At 56.9% G+C, this 16,571-nt stretch overlaps 1 protein-coding gene across 7 annotated transcripts; it reads left to right on the top strand.

The window, feature by feature from the left end:
* The first annotated feature begins 2,362 nt into the window (after positions 1-2,362).
* On the top strand, positions 2,363-16,318 carry Fgfr3 (fibroblast growth factor receptor 3). Of its 7 annotated transcripts, none has more exons than XM_050141150.1 (18): positions 2,363-2,577; positions 2,924-3,126; positions 8,090-8,359; positions 8,664-8,717; positions 9,302-9,471; positions 9,556-9,679; positions 9,764-9,954; positions 11,616-11,760; positions 12,203-12,393; positions 12,699-12,847; positions 13,037-13,158; positions 13,233-13,343; positions 13,420-13,610; positions 13,716-13,838; positions 13,916-13,986; positions 14,200-14,337; positions 14,459-14,564; positions 14,717-16,318. In XM_050141150.1, the coding sequence occupies exons 2-18, from the start codon at positions 3,024-3,026 to the stop codon at positions 14,861-14,863; spliced, it is 2,406 nt and encodes an 801-aa protein (XP_049997107.1). In that variant the 5' UTR covers positions 2,363-2,577; positions 2,924-3,023; the 3' UTR covers positions 14,864-16,318. The 7 variants fall into 7 exon arrangements, with proteins under 7 accessions (XP_049997107.1, XP_049997108.1, XP_049997106.1 ...); XM_050141151.1 differs by having other exon boundaries at positions 2,364-2,577; positions 12,702-12,847; XM_050141149.1 differs by lacking the exon at positions 11,616-11,760 and adding an exon at positions 10,797-10,947 and having other exon boundaries at positions 2,365-2,577; positions 12,702-12,847.
* The last annotated feature ends 253 nt before the right edge of the window (positions 16,319-16,571 follow it).

Here is a 16,571-nt window from a genome sequence, read left to right as displayed (position 1 = left end):
CCTCCACAGTCTCTCTCCTTGTTGTTGAGCAGCATAGGCCCCCGAAAGCTGAGGCCACCAGCTTCCACTCAGATGGAGCTGAGCCCCTTAGCGTGCCTGACTTGGTCTTTGCCTGACTCATCGTCACTGAAAACTCCATCTATCTTGTGGGGCTTAAACAGTTGATGGGGTCCCAGGAAGTAGCCAAGGAAGTGTAGGTATAGATGGGGACTTTAGCATTAGGAGACCTTCCCACCCCATCATCAACACTGGCTTTTGGCAGGCTCCACCTCTTGTCCCCTGGGATTCTGCCATGGGCCAAAGTTCCCTACCTTGTCAGAGTCTTAGTACCAGTCTGGAGTTCAAGTGAGGGGCCTGGGATAAAATAGTGGCTAAGTTTGGGATAGCATTATGGAGATTTAAGGGCTGGTGCCACCTGGCACAGATGACAGAATGGTGGGGTCAGCCTTACCTCTTACCTCTTACCATCACTCCTCGGATGAGAGATGGGAGACATGGATAAGGCACAGAAGCAGCCATGTGAAGATAGAGACTAGATAACCATAAGTCAAGGATGCCTGGAGGCCCCAATTATAATAGGAAGGAAGAAGCTTCCTCTAGGGCCCACTGGCAGCTCATCTTGATCTTTTGACTTCTGTTGTCCTGAACTGTAAAAGTAAATTTAAGGCAATCAGGTTTTAATCTGGCAGTAGGTTTAGGACAGGAATACATGTTGTGAACCCCACACAACTAATCTTTAAAGACAGGGACTAGTTCCCCACATTGCTGCAGGGGAGCAGGGTCCACAGGAACTGGCCAATGCCGGCCCACATGGTTGGGGAAGGAGCAGAGTAGAAGAGCCCTGTCTGGAGCCTTCTGCATGTGTTGCCCATTGGCCAAATCTACCTAGAAGCTGGAAAGCAAAGAAGCCTAGGAGATATGGTCTGTCGGGCACAGGGTTCAGAGAACAGCCACCACTGGTCTGGGATTCCCAAGTGAATATTTCTGCCCAGGAGTCAGCATCCCAGGAGTACAGAAGCACTGCTGTCTGGACGGACGCTCAGCTCCCAGGAACAGGGTGTGGAGGGGTCTGCTAAAGCCTCCAGAAGAAGTGGGGGTGGAAATAGCGGTCAGAGTTCACATTCTGGTTCATTTACTGATAATTAATCTGCCAGCAGATTAGGGGAGAATGTCTGCTATGATCCCCTGGGGTGGCATTCTGGGAGAGGAACGGTAGGCTGCTACCTGGGGGTGCCATGGGAACCCAGGCATGGGTCCTAGCCAGTCTGCAGGGAAGTGTGCTTGGTCAGAGCAGGCAACATGAGAGCAGTAGACTTGAGGGCTCTGGGGACAGCCCTGCTCAGAGATCTGGGAAAGGTAAGAGTGACCAGGGAGCCACTGAACGGTTCTCAAGGCCTACCTTCCTTGTATCTGATAAGCAGGGTGAGTCCTTCAAGCCCCGCCACAGCCAGATTGGACAGAAACGTGGAGCCAAGACCCCACCTACTTCCCTATCTCGCTCCTGGCCTCAGGCCTGAAGCTTGATTGTGAGACCAGATTCCCTTGTGAGGGTAGATACAGAAGCCACCAGTCACAGGATGGTGGTGGTGGGTGCTATTTCAGAGGGTCTGCAAGGCAGCGCTTACAACAGCTTGCCAACATGATGGGGTGGCCAGGTTGATCCTCCTGGGAGCAGCTGTCAGTGTGACACTCCGCAGATGGAATGTGTCCCCAGGATGGATGTGCTGCGTTAAGACCTCCCCAGGCTGGAGTTCAGACAGCCAGTTCTTCCCCCTGGTATCCCTAGCTCTTCTCTTATTCCGAGGCAGGGAACTAAGTTTACTTCCAGCCTTGTGTCTTGGGGAAGTGTGAACATCACCCTGAAGCAGGGCATTCAGGCAGCTGAGCTCATGTGGGTCACCACCGGTTGGTTTGATAAGTACAGTATCCTTTTCTAGGATGCATTCCCTGCGTCTTCAGTCGTCGTGTAAACGCTGCTCCATCTTTCACCACAAGGCCGCTTCACACCCATTTGTCCGCCTGGAATGCGATCAGGCTCAGCACCCGCGGAATTGCGATTCTTTGCACAAGGTTCAGTTCAGGGGCCGGTTCACTGTGAAGCCGCCTTAACACCTGGAAACGCCACCGACACCGCCCCTCTGAGCCCCTTCGTCTTATTGGAAAAGGCAGCATGCTGGCAGACAGTCCTGAGCTCGACGTTGCTTCGAGGGGTCGAGTGTGCTACCCTGGTCTCTCCCGCTCGGTCCCAGCTCGGCTCCCACGCCCTCCGGGACCGCCCGGCGCCCCCGCCTGACCACGCCTCCTCGGATCCCCCGCCCCTCGGCCGCCCGGGAAGGGGCGTTTCGGGGGCGTGGCTGGAGCAGGCCGTCCCCCGACTGGCTGCTGCGCGCCCGGCAGCCCCAGTTCAGTGCACTCTGGCGGCGGGGGTGGCGGGAGCAGCTGGCGCCGTGCGGTCCACTCCGGCCCTGGGACTCACCGGAGGGCGGACGGCCGCTGGGACAGAAGAGATCCTGGGAGGGCGGGTTGAGAGCTGAGACCGGGACTGCGCGTGGTGAGCCGGGCTCTAGCAACCGCCAGGTTGGTGTGAAAGACCCGGCCGGCGCTCGGAGGGGTCGGGCGGGCGCTGAAGCGGTCAGGACCCGAGGCGGACTGGAGCTGGAGCGGTCCGTGCGTGCGGCGAGGCCGGGCCAGGCACGGGCTTCCCGATCGAGAAAGTTTGCTGCTACTGCCGCTGTCCTGGGAGGGTTCTGCAGCAGCCAGGGAGGGGAGGAGAGAGAGACCGCGGTTGGGAGGAGGCGGCCGGCGCCAAGCAGCCCCGAAGCCCAGGGAGGCGGCGGGCGGGGCGGCCGGGGGTCCGGGCGCAGGAGTGAGGCCGCCCTCCTCCCCTGCCCTCCCGAGTAAACTCTGTGCTCTCCTCCCGCAGACTCCGGAGCGGCGCCCTCCCACCGGCGCCGGAGCCGGGCGTGGGGGGTGCAGCATGCCCGCGCGCGCGACTTGAGGACGCCGCGGTCCCCGCTCCAGCCATGGTAGTCCGGGTCTGCGTGCTAGCGTTCTGCTTTGCTGTCGTGGCCGGAGCTACCTCCGAGCCACCCGGCCCAGAACAGCGAGTTGTGCGGAGAACGGCAGGTAAGGAGGACTAACCTAAGGTGTCTTCCGGGGGGGCGGGGAGGGCGATCTTGGCCCCCAGAGGTTTTGAGAACTGCAAACTGTCCTTGAGTGGGGAGCATCACGGCCAGTGCGTCTCGATTCTGTGTCCCGTTCGGCAGATCGCTGTCAGATCTGGAGCGGCGGTTTATGGTGGGTCTGGAGTCTCAGAACCACCACTCAAGTGAGAAGCGCCACGGTGGAACGGTGCGCGGTGACCCTGGTCCCCGACACGCGGGAGGGCTCGCGAGCCGATTTTCCATGATTCTCAGTGTTGCTTCTCTTATCTGCGGGAACGGAAAGTGTCTGTTGTTGGTTCCCTCGTGTTCCTGGCACAGTTGCTCGGTTTTGGCCAAAGTGAAGGTTGGACTTTGGAAATGGACGGGAGTAGTGTCCCAGCCAGAGCTCAGCACTGTCGCCCAGGGTCTCGCATGACAAGATGACAGCTTCAGCGCCGCTGCTCCTCTCTGATCTTGCAGGCGGCCTGAGGGGTCGGTTCCCAGGGGCGCGCACGGACCGCCCTTCAGGCGGCACTCTGGGAGGTGAGGGGCGGTTGTCCCGGGATCGTGGCGCCGCCTACGTAGCCGGGCTGGCCGCCAAAGTCCGTTGGGACTCGGAGTGCCGTCAGACGGGGCCGTAGGCTGAGAATACGGTAGGGAGCCATGGCCAGTCAGCCCTGCGTCCCGCCGCCACCCAGGGGTGCATCGCGCGCGGCCCCTGGTTGTGCCCGGCGGCAGCGTGGCAAAGCAGAGCAGTGGTCTGGCGGGAGGCCGCGCGGAGGGAGGCCTTCGCTCGGTAAGCTGTCGCCCCACCCGAGCTGAGGCCGAACAGCCGCTCCTTTGTACCCTGGCGGCCACAGACCGCGCATTGATGGCGGCGCGGCCTCTCGGGGAGGTGCGAGTGCGGCGAGCGCAGCGGGACGAGGCAGATGGCGGCGTGCCCCTCCCGGCGCCCCCTCGCCCCTTTCTCCCTCAGCGGCTGCAGCTTCTCGGAACAATGTCATTTTTTTTTTTTATGAATGAAAGTGGGCCGGTAGCCTGAATGTGCGTGTCTTTCAGCGGCGTGACAGAGGCGGTCGGGAGGTCAGCGCGCGCTTTTAGTGCCTGCTATGACGGCCTGGCTCCCGGGCGCCGAATGGCCGGCGACTGGACCACATTAGCATGTGTATTCAGATGAAGATATTACTCCCTGCCTCGGGTGTCAGTGAGCAAGGGTAGGGGTGGCGGGGCAGAGCGCACACCCTCACTGTGCTCCAGGCAGTGACTGTGGCGGCCTGGCACGTCCTTGCTATAGGAACCAAAGTTGAGCCGGGCGGCCCGGGATCGGTGGGATTTGCGCCCGTCCCGCGCCCCAGCGTTCGAGCCTGTGAGACAGGTAGGGAATTGATAGACCAATAAACTTAATCCGGTTCCTTAACGAGATGGGCCGGGCAGTAAAAATACAAAGACCTGGTGAAGTTTACAGAGGTCTCGGCTGGCGCTTTCCCCGGGAACATAAATTACCGAATTGGAGCTGGCTGGGGTCAATAGTGCGGGGCGGGGCTAAGGCTCCAGCCTACCCTGGCCACCCCTGGAGGGACGAGCCCAGCTGGTGTGCTCTGTGGGTAGAGAGTAGGCCGCAGGGGGTCCAGAAGTTGACCCCTACACGGGCCTGAAGCAGAGGGTGACAGAAGTCGAGCCTTGCACCTCTCTGGGCGTTGCCTGCGCCCCCCCCCCGCCCCCGCCCCCGCAGAGCTGGACTTTGAGCCCTGCAGGCCCTCGGTGGTTCATTAACTGGGGCTGATCTTAGGCCCTGAAGCTTTGGGTCCTACGCTGAGCCTAGCAGCCCCTGTGCTTCGGGCCACATTCATGTTTCACTTGGGGCCTGTCGGACCTGGAACCCTCCCCCCTCCCTTTTTTAGACCGTTGTGCCTACAAGGCAAATGAATTATTACCCAGGGTAGGTTCTGGGTAAGGTGAGGTTTGGGGGAAAGGGGGCCTGCCAGGTTGGGAAATGACTGAGCTGTGAGTAAAGCCACCTGGGGTTGAGGCCTGCCTAGGCTTGGGTACCCTCCTAGAACTTAAGTTTCCTCACCTGTCATGCCAAGGAGGTCTGGTAATGGCTGGGTTGTTTCGGGGATTAAACCAGATAATCCCCAGTAAACCCTCATTAGCCCGCCCAGCCTCTGGATTCTTTTCGTTTTTTTCTGTCTTGACTTTACTATGAAGCTGGAAAGTGGGATGCCTCCTGGTGGGATGGGAGCGAGTAGGGGAGGAGAGGAAGGCAAGAGACCCTTCCTTGGCTTCAGAGTTCTTGGGGCACTCTCCTCTCTGGTTGTTTAAATCATAAACCTGCTCATACCTCTTACGCCAGGTGTGTTCCCTCCCAAAGCAGATGTTGCCTGGATCCGGGTCCTGGTGTTGCTCCAAAGCTGAGGTCCCTGGAGTCCTTAGGGTGACCTCAGAAACAGGTCTGGATTTGCTGCTAGTTCTGTAGTGGTCACTCGTGCCTCAACAGTAGTGACCAGACATAGTTTCGGGTCCTTGGGATGGGATGCAGCCCTTGTGACAGCTGGTCAGCTGTGGGATCTATACAACATTGTTTTATTCAAGATGCCCAGGAAGAGGTTCTCCTCATCCCCGAACAGGCCCTAGCCTCTTGACCAGTCCTTTTTGGACCTTAGGTCTGCAAGTAGGGATTTGTACATTGTATCCTAGTGAGGGGAAATCTAGGCCATCTGGGTGACGACAGACCCAGCAAGGCCTGAGTGGGACACAGTGTCTCCTAGCCTGCCCCTTAAGCATATAGGGCACACGGGTGGTGGGGGACGCTGTCCTCTCCGTGGGTACTCTCCGTGTGTTGCATTTGGGTACTCTTTGATGGTGGCTCCTAGGACGTTATCTGTGCACTTCTGGAGCTGATGTTTTGGGAGTACCACTGGCCAGTGCTCTGCTTCTACCATACTCTGTGTTGTCTCAAGCACCATCCTGTACTGTCCTTCCCTTGTTACCTGCCTAACTCAAGTTTTTCTAAGCTTTGTGACTCTGGGGTGGTGGTGGTGGTGGATAACGTTGTTGTCCCAGGCCTCCAAACTTTAGGTGTCTTGTTTCTGCTGGCTCCTAGTGGACAGGGATGGGTGGGCAGGTCAGAGGTCAGGTCTTAGCTGACAGAACCATTTCCCCTCGCCATCCCAAGCCACCTACTTGTCCAAGGGGCTGACCCTAGGGACTTGTTGTGTCCTCCTCTCGTTTGCCTCTGAATTAGTTTGAAGCAAATACTTGTGTTGAATGGCTTGACCTGTAGTCTTGCCCAGACCAAACCGGAACCAACTGACTGTTGCCCTTGGGCCAAAGCCTAGACTGAGGCTGTGGACTAGTCTGTTCTGGGGGGGGGGGGGCTCAAACAGCTCCCAGCATTGGGTGGTCTCCTTAGGACGGGGCAGCAGGATTGGAAGTCCAGATAGAAGGCCCCTCGCTGTGGCACCTGGCCAGGACAACTTTTAAAGCCCCAGGGCTCTGTGGCAGATGAGCATCATGGGTAACTCCAGGGGCGTCTGGATCCCTCTGGCTCTCAGAGTCCTGGTGGACTATGAGCCTGTGGTCTGACTCTGGGATGGACAGGATTGGGCCTGACCAAGGACTGCTGTGGCCAGAGTGGACAGCTGGGCCTCGAATCTAGGCCATGCGTCGGCAGAATGACAAGTGACATTATAGCCAGTCCAGCTGGATCTGAAGAAGAGGTCTGCTCAGGGACCACCCACTCCTGTCCTGGGCCGTGAGCCCAGCTGCCCCTGTGATGGGCATTGTTGGATCCTGGCAGGGAGGCCTGGAGGTGATCGCCCAGCTGGTAGTGAGTCCCTGAGTGTGAGGTCTTTGGTGCCCCTCATGAGCTGGCTGCACCTGGGCAGGAGAGATGTGATGGGGGTCCCATGTCCTTAGTCACCCTGTGAGCTCGTCTGGATCCTTTATCCCACTGGCCAGAGACAGATGTATCCAGGTTGATTGGTGTTCTTAATGTTTGTCTTCCCTATCTTTCTAACTGACCGCTATGTAGAAGGGACATTTAAGCTGCAAGGCCTGGACTGTCCCAGCCCAGGGACCCCTTACCTGGTACACGTGGCTGCTGATGAGGTCCACAGCTCCTGTGATAGCAGCCCTTGCAGAGTGTCCCAGCCAGGGCTGTCCACCCAGGTTCTTGCACAGCCTTGTGTCGTCCCTTCTTTCATTCATTTTTATTTTGTATCTGAGACAGTCTCACACTGTAGTCAGGCTGGCTTCAGCCCGTGGCAGTCCTGCCTCAGCCTTCTGAATGCGTGAGCCCCACCATACCCAGCTTTCCCCTTGCTATTGCTAAAGTGTGTTCTGTTCCCTGGCTCTCCACTAATATGGTTTAGAAGCCAAGACGAGGGTTGGGTGCTAAGAGGGCCCTTGAAAGGACTCCCTATTTCTTTGTGTTTTGAGCCAGAGGCCAGTGAAGAACAGCCTGTCCCCAGCCTGCTTTTGTGCCTCCCTTTAAGCCAAGGGTTGTTTGTGTATTTCCACATGATGGAAGAATCAGAGGAAGAAGAGTTTTGATGACACTTTTCCTGGTGCTGGGAATGAGCTCAGGGCTTTAGACATACCCGGGAAGTACTGTACCAAAGAGCTGTCCCCCACTTTCCACGACACTTAGACCTGAGTTAGTGGGGGGGGGGGGTTGCTGTGTCTCTTCATGTCTTTGGAAGACAGCTTCTTAATACGGGACAGAGGCAGAAGCCTTAGCCCAGACCATTGAGAGCTGCGACGCTGATGCTCCTGGGCTCTCACTAAACCAGCCCCACCCCTGGTTTTGAACACTGTCAGTCACCCGGGCCCCAGGAGCACAGCCCTCACTTGCCTGCTATAGCTTTTGCTAGTGTGTTTACAAAGTGGAATGCGGGGCCTTTGGCGTGCTGCTTTGACACATCTCTTTCCATTTTCATCTACAGAGGTTCCGGGGCCTGCACCTAGCCAGCAGGAGCAGGTGGCCTTTGGCAGTGGGGACACCGTGGAACTAAGCTGCAATCCACCTGGAGGTGCCCCCACAGGTCCCACTTTCTGGGCTAAGGATGGCACAGGGCTGGTGGCTTCCCACCGCATCCTGGTAGGACCTCAGAGGCTCCAAGTGCTGAATGCCTCCCATGAAGATGCCGGGGTCTACAGCTGCCAGCAGCGGCTCACTCAGCGCGTGCTGTGCCACTTCAGTGTGCGTGTGACAGGTAAGTGATGGGTGAACGGAGCTGTCAAGTGTGTTGAGTATCTTAATAGCTGGGGGGTCATGCAGTCCTGGGCAGGGTGGCTGCGGCATCCCTTGCCTAAGAGTGTTGCTTGGTGCAGATACAGAGGAGGGGTTACCCCCAAATGTGTGTACTGTCTGAAAGAGTCGCATTGCAAAAGTAGGACCCCAAAGACAGGGAGCAGTGGGCCCTGAATGTGGAGAGCAGGGGACACCAAATATGGGGAGCAACGGATCTCTGGATGTTGGGGTATCACAGAACCCCTGTCTACTTGCAACTATTGCAGATGCTCCATCTTCAGGAGATGACGAAGATGGGGAGGACGTGGCTGAAGATACAGGTGAGCTTAGAACCTATGCACAGAGAGCTGGCCAGGGTTGGGCTGGGCTGCCGTAGTCTGGTGGCTGGAGGATAACATTGCTACAGCTCCAGGAGTGGTGAGGAGGTGGAGCTGGCCTGAAGGATTTCGGTCTGCGTACAGTCGGTCATGGTGCTCAGGTTGCTATTGAGGAGCAAGTTGAACCAGGGATTAAGGACCCTGGTGGCTGTGCTGTGGTGCTGAGATCCACGCTGTGTAAGGGGGCATCACAGATAGTGTGTGCGTAGCTATAGATGGGGAGGCTAGGTTGTGCGGACTGAGTACTTGGGTGGCCTGGCCTGGCCTGGCGCTCTCCCAGGATCTGCATCCTACTGGGATCTCCCTTCTGGGGATCTGCAGCAGCGTGTCTGCACCAAAGGGCAAGGAGAGGGCATGGCAGGTCTGAGAGTGCGGCAGCTGTGGGTGCATAGTGTTGAGGCTTCAGGGAGCCCGTCTAAGCGAAACAGAGGACTCTCAATATAGAAGGGTAGCATGCTGGAGGGTGGGTGGGCAGGCGGTTTGGGAAGGGTGCAGTGATTAATTGTTATGGGTACTTGCGCCACCAGGGGCCCCTTACTGGACTCGACCAGAGCGTATGGATAAGAAACTTCTGGCTGTGCCAGCTGCAAACACTGTACGCTTCCGCTGCCCAGCTGCCGGCAACCCTACCCCCTCCATCTCCTGGCTGAAAAACGGCAAAGAATTCCGAGGGGAGCATCGCATAGGGGGCATCAAGGTGGGTCTGGGAGGGGGCCTGGAGTGCCAGGGCCTGGCCGCGCGGTCTAGTCTGCATCCGCTCACACCCTAACTTTACCTGTAGCTTCGGCACCAGCAGTGGAGTTTGGTCATGGAGAGCGTGGTGCCCTCTGATCGCGGCAACTATACGTGTGTGGTAGAGAACAAGTTCGGCAGCATCCGACAGACATACACCCTGGACGTGCTGGGTGAGGGCCTGGCCGGGGGTGGCTAAGGCAGGGCATCCCTGGGCTCCTTGGCCCACCGCCCCTGACTTGGCTGCTTCTTTGCAGAGCGTTCCCCACACCGGCCTATCCTGCAGGCTGGGCTGCCAGCCAACCAGACAGCCGTTCTGGGCAGTGATGTGGAGTTCCACTGCAAGGTGTACAGTGATGCGCAGCCACACATCCAGTGGCTGAAACACGTGGAAGTGAACGGGAGCAAGGTGGGCCCTGACGGCACACCTTACGTCACTGTGCTCAAGGTAGGCGCTGCTGCCATCTGGTGGGTGGATGGGTCAGCTGGGGCTGCCTCGGCCCCCTGGTTCCTAAGTCGCTTTTGGCTGAGAGATTTGTTGGGATTTAGGCCCAGGTGTTGACGTTTCTGAGCAGGGGCCGCAAATCTCAGTGCTTCTCACCTGCTCTGAGCTCCCGGCAGGCTCAGTGTTGTTTTTGTCCTGCCAGGGAACTTGTTTCCCTGTCTGCTCTGAGTGCCCAGGGCAGGAGGATGATGGCTGAGTTAGTAACCTCTGGATCCTAGAGGACTGACTAGACACTCCCAAGCTGGCCTGGATTGGCTGGTGTCATCTGCTTGCAGTGCCGCACTGGCTCTGCCCTGCCTCCGACCGGGTGGGGGCCACACGAGTTGGGACATTTGTGACACTGGAAGCCCAAAGAGAAACATCTGTTCAGAGACAAGGAGGTCTGGTGGGGGAGGGGAATAGACACTGGCAGGAACAGAATCCTGGCTGTTAGAGAGGCCTGCTGGGGCCTTGTCCGGTGTGCCTCCCACTATGGGTGTGGGTGTTATTGAGCATAAGCTAGTTGCCCTGACATGACCCCTGGGGCGAGGGTTTGGAGGCTGTGGATTCTCTGTGTGTGCATGCGTGTGTGTGTGCGCGCGCGCGCGCATGTGTGTGGTTGTTTAGAAGGCCTCTCTGAAACCACACCTACCATAGCAATGATAAACCTCTCCTCCAGGCAGCCTTCTAGGTGTTGCTGCCCAGCCCCCAGCCTATCCTTAGGGATCTCCCTTGCCCTGCCTCATCCTCATGTCCTTCTGGAGCTGGCTCGGGGTGTGCCTGAGCCCAGTCTCTTGTCCCCGCAGTCCTGGATCAGTGAAAATGTGGAGGCAGACGCACGCCTCCGCCTGGCTAATGTGTCGGAGCGGGATGGGGGCGAGTACCTCTGTCGAGCCACCAATTTCATAGGCGTGGCTGAGAAGGCCTTTTGGCTGCGTGTTCACGGGCCCCAAGCAGGTAACACTCTGTCCCATGCCTGCCTGGCACGCTGAGCTCCAGCTCCAACGCTCCAGCCACGCACCTGCCTGCATGCCCTGCACGACCCCCTCCTGCTTGATCCCGCCTGCGGCTCGCATTCTGCGTATGTTCCCTCCGATACATTGGTGGTCCTTGGCTACTACCATTGACTGGCCCCTCCCCTGACCTGTGCTGTCCACTCGCATTCCCCACTTGGCACACGTTGAAGATCCCTAGAGCCTCCCAGGGGCTGAGCCCTGTGCTGTTTGTGAGCGTCGATTTCACACCCAGCTCCGGCTGGCTCTGATGCCCTCTGCCTTCCTATTCATGCGCCTGCCCATCTTTCCAACTGTACCTCTCCTGTATCTGCACTAATTCTGCATGCTGCCTCTGTGTTGGCACCATGCTGCCCACCTGCCTGTTGCTCACCTTGGGACAGAGGACTCGCCACCGGTGGAGGGACTGGCTTCAGGCTCAGTGCCTCGGTGCAGGAGGCAGAGGGCCCTGGGCCTCCGTGGCTGGCTGTGGCAGGGCCATGGTGGTGGCCGTGGTTGTGGTGGTGGCGGCGTTTTCCTTGCAGCCTGGCTGGATCATCTCCGTGTGGACTGCTGTGGTTCCCAAAGGGAAGTGCTGGCGCTTGCCTATCGCGCTTTGTTCTCTTTTTGTAGACGGCAGGCGCTAACACCACCGACAAGGAGCTAGAGGTTCTGTCCTTGCACAATGTCACCTTTGAGGACGCGGGGGAGTACACCTGCCTGGCGGGCAATTCTATCGGGTTTTCCCATCACTCTGCGTGGCTGGTGGTGCTGCCAGGTACTGGCTTCTGCTCACGCTGCACCTGTCTTCTTGGGGTGCTGGCTCAGGACATGCCAAAGCTGTCTGTGACTGTAGGGGACCCCTTACGGCTTACTGCTGCCCATCCTGAGAAAATGGGAACATTAATTAACCATCTTGGTCCTGTGAGAGTCTCCCCTTCATCCTTCACTTGGGCCCCCATAGTCCTGATCTGTGGCTCTGGCATCTCCTGGGCGCCTGGGTGGCAGTGTGGGTGCTTTTGGCTCTGCTGGGCTTCTCTTCTGGGTCTGGCCCTGCTGACTTACAGATGTTTTTGACTACCTTACCAAGGCAAGTGGGGGCCTTGGGGCCCCCTGTTTCTGAGTATCCTAGGTCTTTTCCCTCCCCCACTGGTGCCTGTGTCCAGCCGGTGGGAAGCCCAAAAAGGCTGGATGAGGCCCCAAAACTTGTGTCTTTACAGCTGAGGAGGAACTGATGGAAGCGGACGAGGCTGGCAGCGTGTATGCAGGCATCCTCAGCTATGGGGTGGGCTTCTTCCTCTTCATCCTGGTGGTGGCAGCTGTGACACTTTGCCGCCTTCGCAGTCCCCCAAAGAAGGGCCTGGGCTCACCCACCGTGCACAAGGTCTCTCGCTTCCCGCTTAAGCGACAGGTAACAGAAAGTAGATACCAGGTTTTGAGCTCCTTGTTGTGCCTTGGGTCTCCTAAAGTCCAACAGTACCCAGGGCCTGGGACTCACTTCTCTGCAGTTGGGTGGGCTGATCCCTCCTATCTCTCTTCCCATCTGGAGCCCAAATTCTGAGAGGCAAACGCTTTTTTTAGGTGTCCTCAGTAACCCCTATAGGAGTCAGAGCAGTCAGTACTCTGCCTCACGTAGACTTGGGGCTATACCACCCCATCCCCATTGCAACGCTCAGCCCACATTGTGTGGTACCAACCTGTCCCTGATGACCCAAGCAGGTATCCTTGGAGTCGAACTCCTCTATGAACTCCAACACACCTCTGGTCCGCATTGCCCGGCTGTCCTCCGGAGAAGGTCCTGTTCTGGCCAATGTTTCTGAACTTGAGCTTCCTGCTGACCCCAAGTGGGAGCTATCCAGGACTCGGTCAGTGGTGATAATGGACATTGGTGGGGTTTAGTGTGTAGTTGGTGGGGGCTGTTGGAGGTGGGATGATGCTCCTGAGGGGTTACTCTTTGTCTTCACAAGCAAATGCCCAGAAGGCTTCCAGGACACATGACCATGAGACCTAGGGGTGCTAGGCACACAGTTAACTTCTTCTGTTTCTGTGAGCAGGCTGACACTTGGTAAGCCTCTTGGAGAAGGCTGCTTTGGCCAGGTCGTCATGGCAGAAGCTATCGGCATTGACAAGGACCGCACTGCCAAGCCTGTCACCGTGGCTGTGAAGATGCTGAAAGGTGAGAATGAAGAGAAATGGAAGGGGCCTTTGAGGGCTGTGGGGCTACCAGCTGACATGTCATTCCTGGCACAGATGATGCCACTGACAAGGACCTGTCGGACCTGGTGTCAGAGATGGAGATGATGAAAATGATTGGCAAGCACAAGAACATCATCAACCTCCTGGGGGCCTGCACACAGGGTGGTAGGTGCAGCAGGCGGGCAGACTGGTGGGTGGAGACTCTTGAGTAACGCAGCATCTCAGGTGTGTGTGTTTCCAGGGCCCCTGTATGTGCTGGTGGAGTATGCAGCCAAGGGCAACCTACGAGAGTTCCTGCGGGCACGGCGGCCTCCAGGCATGGACTATTCCTTTGATGCCTGTAGGCTTCCAGAAGAACAGCTTACTTGCAAGGATCTAGTATCTTGTGCCTACCAGGTGGCACGGGGCATGGAATACCTGGCTTCCCAGAAGGTGAGCAGAGATGGGGCCCAAACCAGCTGGGGCCTCTCTGGGTAGAAGAGCGGGTGACAAGATTCCCTGGGCTGGGGTCAGCTGAGCCCTTCTGTGTCTCCTCAGTGCATTCACAGAGACTTGGCTGCCCGGAATGTGCTGGTGACTGAGGACAATGTCATGAAGATTGCAGACTTCGGCCTGGCCCGTGACGTACACAATCTAGACTACTACAAGAAGACCACAAATGTGAGTCCTGGGTGGTTAGGGTGTGGGGCCCCTGTACCAGTGGACACGTGAGAGCTAACACTTCTCCCTCTGCCCAGGGCCGGCTACCTGTGAAGTGGATGGCACCAGAGGCCCTGTTTGACCGAGTCTACACCCACCAGAGTGATGTGTACGTGTCCACACATAGGATGAGGGAGTTCTGGGGACAGAGCCTTCAAGGTTCTGGTGTTCTCGGTTTATCCTTATTGGGCCATCAGTGCAGCCCTGGTGTCTTCCTTGTCCTGATGCCCCCACCCCTTTCCCATTGGTGGCGTGTCCTGGTTCAGGGCTGCTGCAGCAATGGGCCAGGAGTAACAGGGCCTTTGTCCTCACTCCCTTGTAGCTGGTCTTTTGGGGTCCTGCTCTGGGAGATCTTTACACTGGGGGGCTCACCGTATCCTGGCATCCCAGTGGAAGAGCTTTTCAAGCTGTTGAAAGAGGGCCACCGCATGGACAAGCCAGCCAACTGCACACACGACCTGTGAGCAAAGCATCCTTTCCTTTTCTGTCCAGTCCCTGGGAATGGCAGGATTCCCACCAGGGTCCCTGGGATGAGGTAGGGCTTGGCAGCAGGCCAGGAACTCAGAGCTGTTTTGCCACAGGTACATGATCATGCGGGAATGTTGGCACGCAGTGCCTTCACAGAGGCCTACCTTCAAGCAGCTGGTAGAGGATTTAGACCGCATCCTTACTGTGACATCAACTGATGTAAGTGCCACGCGGTCCTGCTCCCTGTGGGGGTATTGCTCCTTGGAGCTCCAGTTGTGGGGCTGCCCTTCAGGAGCACAGGCTGAACACAGATTGCCATGGGAGTGGAGAGGGTGCCAAGGCACAGTCCTGACAGCCTTCTCTGCCACCAGGAATACCTGGACTTGTCGGTGCCGTTTGAGCAGTACTCCCCAGGTGGCCAGGATACTCCTAGCTCCAGCTCCTCAGGGGACGACTCCGTGTTCACCCACGACTTGCTGCCCCCAGGTCCACCCAGTAATGGGGGACCTCGGACGTGAGGGGCCGACAGTCCTGCAGATCAAACCTAGCCAATGTTTACGCGGACCCTAGCCCGCCCTGCTACTGCTGGTGTGCAGTGGACCCCAGCCAGCCCAGTGTGATGGGCTAACAGTGGACAGGACTTGCTGTGTGTGTGTGTGTCCTTGGCTCCTGGGTGCAGAGGCCACTTGGGGACACGCACTGCTGTATAGTGGTCTCCTGACTGGCCAGGGTTGGGAGCACCAAATGTAGAATGTAAGAGGGCCCATCCTGTGCAATTCTGGGGTTCTGGCTCCCTCATTTCCCACTGCCACCTTGCAGGGACCGTTGCAGAGAGGACCATACTCCATGTCCAGGGTGGACCTTGGCCTTTTGGGTGCCCAAAGCTGAGCCTGCAGGGAAGCTCTGCCCTATGTGGCAAGCCTCCCTCCTAATATGGCACCTTATGCTTGGGGGCGAGTCACAGCTCTCCACCCCCAGGCGTTTTTCACCCTGCCCCTCAGACTGAAATTACGGGTACCTGAAGGAGCCATAACGTCTGTCAAAAGGTTTATTCCAGAAGCAAATGTACATTTATAAAAAAAGAATATCTATATGGAGGCAGGCAAAGCTGAGGCCAGAGGAGCAGGATACCCCATGGGGCTCTCTGGTAAAATGCCAAGAGCAAGCCGAGAGGCAAGGGGCTTTTCTGGCAGCACAATTTTGTTTGTATCTAGACCTGTATATTTGTAAAGCTATTTATCAACCCTTGGATCCCCAGGTTCCTAGCATTTAGTCCCAGGGTATTTGTATTGCAGAAATTTTAAGTTATAACTTATTAACAGTTGAAGAGGTTTATGCTGAATTTAGGGGGTTGCTGAGGTGCATCTGGCCCACATCAAGGCTGGAGGCGGGCCCTTGGAAGCTTGAGCAGCCCTCTTAGAGCTGGCTCCAGTGAGCATTTTTTATTTCCTTTGGCCCTCTTTTGTGGGGGATTAGATTTATATAGGAACTTCCTTCAGGAGATTTTTTTTTTTAAAGTTTCAAGGTGACTGGTATTTTCATACAGATTATTCTAATTGATAGTATTCCAGGCAGAAGCCTATGTTCAGGGAGGGGCCAGCCCTGCCTGAGGTTCGATGTTAATAGATGTTACAAGTTTATATATCTATCTATCTATATATAATTTATTGAGTCTTTACAAGTTGTATTTGCTATAGGCTTAACACTTCCATGCAGTGCTTCTAGACTTTATAGCCTAGACTGCTACCTTTCAAAGTTTGGGAGTAAGTGGTGAATTCAGTTTGTTACTTTCTGTACTGTTACAGGCCCTAGGCTTGGGTGGCTGTCCCTTGCCTATCAGCCAGCAGGGCCAGGACAGTGGCTCAGGGTGACTTTTCTTGGGACCCAGCACATAGTTTGTCAGTCCACACTGGCAGATGTGATTTTGTTAACCAACTTACTTTCCAAAAAATAAAAGTGAGAACTGGTTCTGATCTTCAGAGTGCTCTCTTGTGTCCTGGGACCTGTGCAACTGTTTCCTTACTGCCGGGGGTGGGGGCTGGGAGGGTGAGGAGACAGGCCAGAGGCGGAGGCATAACGCCATCTAAGGAATCAGCAGTGTCTGCTCCCTAGAGCAAGGTGCTGGTCTCAGGCTCCCAGGGAACTAATTACCTGCTTTTCCCTCCCAAAGTAAGGACAGCTGGGTTGGGGGGGGGGTTGCTTTACTGTGGTGTAAGTAGCAGGCAG

The sequence above is a fragment of the Alexandromys fortis genome, unplaced genomic scaffold, assembly GCF_014885135.2.
Source record: "Alexandromys fortis isolate MF-2015 unplaced genomic scaffold, M_Fortis_MF-2015_v1.1 scaffold_7, whole genome shotgun sequence".
NCBI classification, from domain to species: domain Eukaryota; kingdom Metazoa; phylum Chordata; class Mammalia; order Rodentia; family Cricetidae; genus Alexandromys; species Alexandromys fortis.
This window is presented reverse-complemented; position numbering and strand designations above follow the sequence as displayed.

Bases quoted from the DNA above. Each gene is read 5' to 3' on its own strand.
- Fgfr3 (XM_050141145.1), top strand. From the start codon at position 3,807: ATGGCCAGTCAGCCCTGCGTCCCGCCGCCACCCAGGGGTGCATCGCGC. The intron at 13,611-13,715 runs GTGAGCAGAGAT...GTGTCTCCTCAG, and splicing joins AATACCTGGCTTCCCAGAAG to TGCATTCACAGAGACTTGGC. The intron at 14,565-14,716 runs GTAAGTGCCACG...CTCTGCCACCAG, and splicing joins TTACTGTGACATCAACTGAT to GAATACCTGGACTTGTCGGT.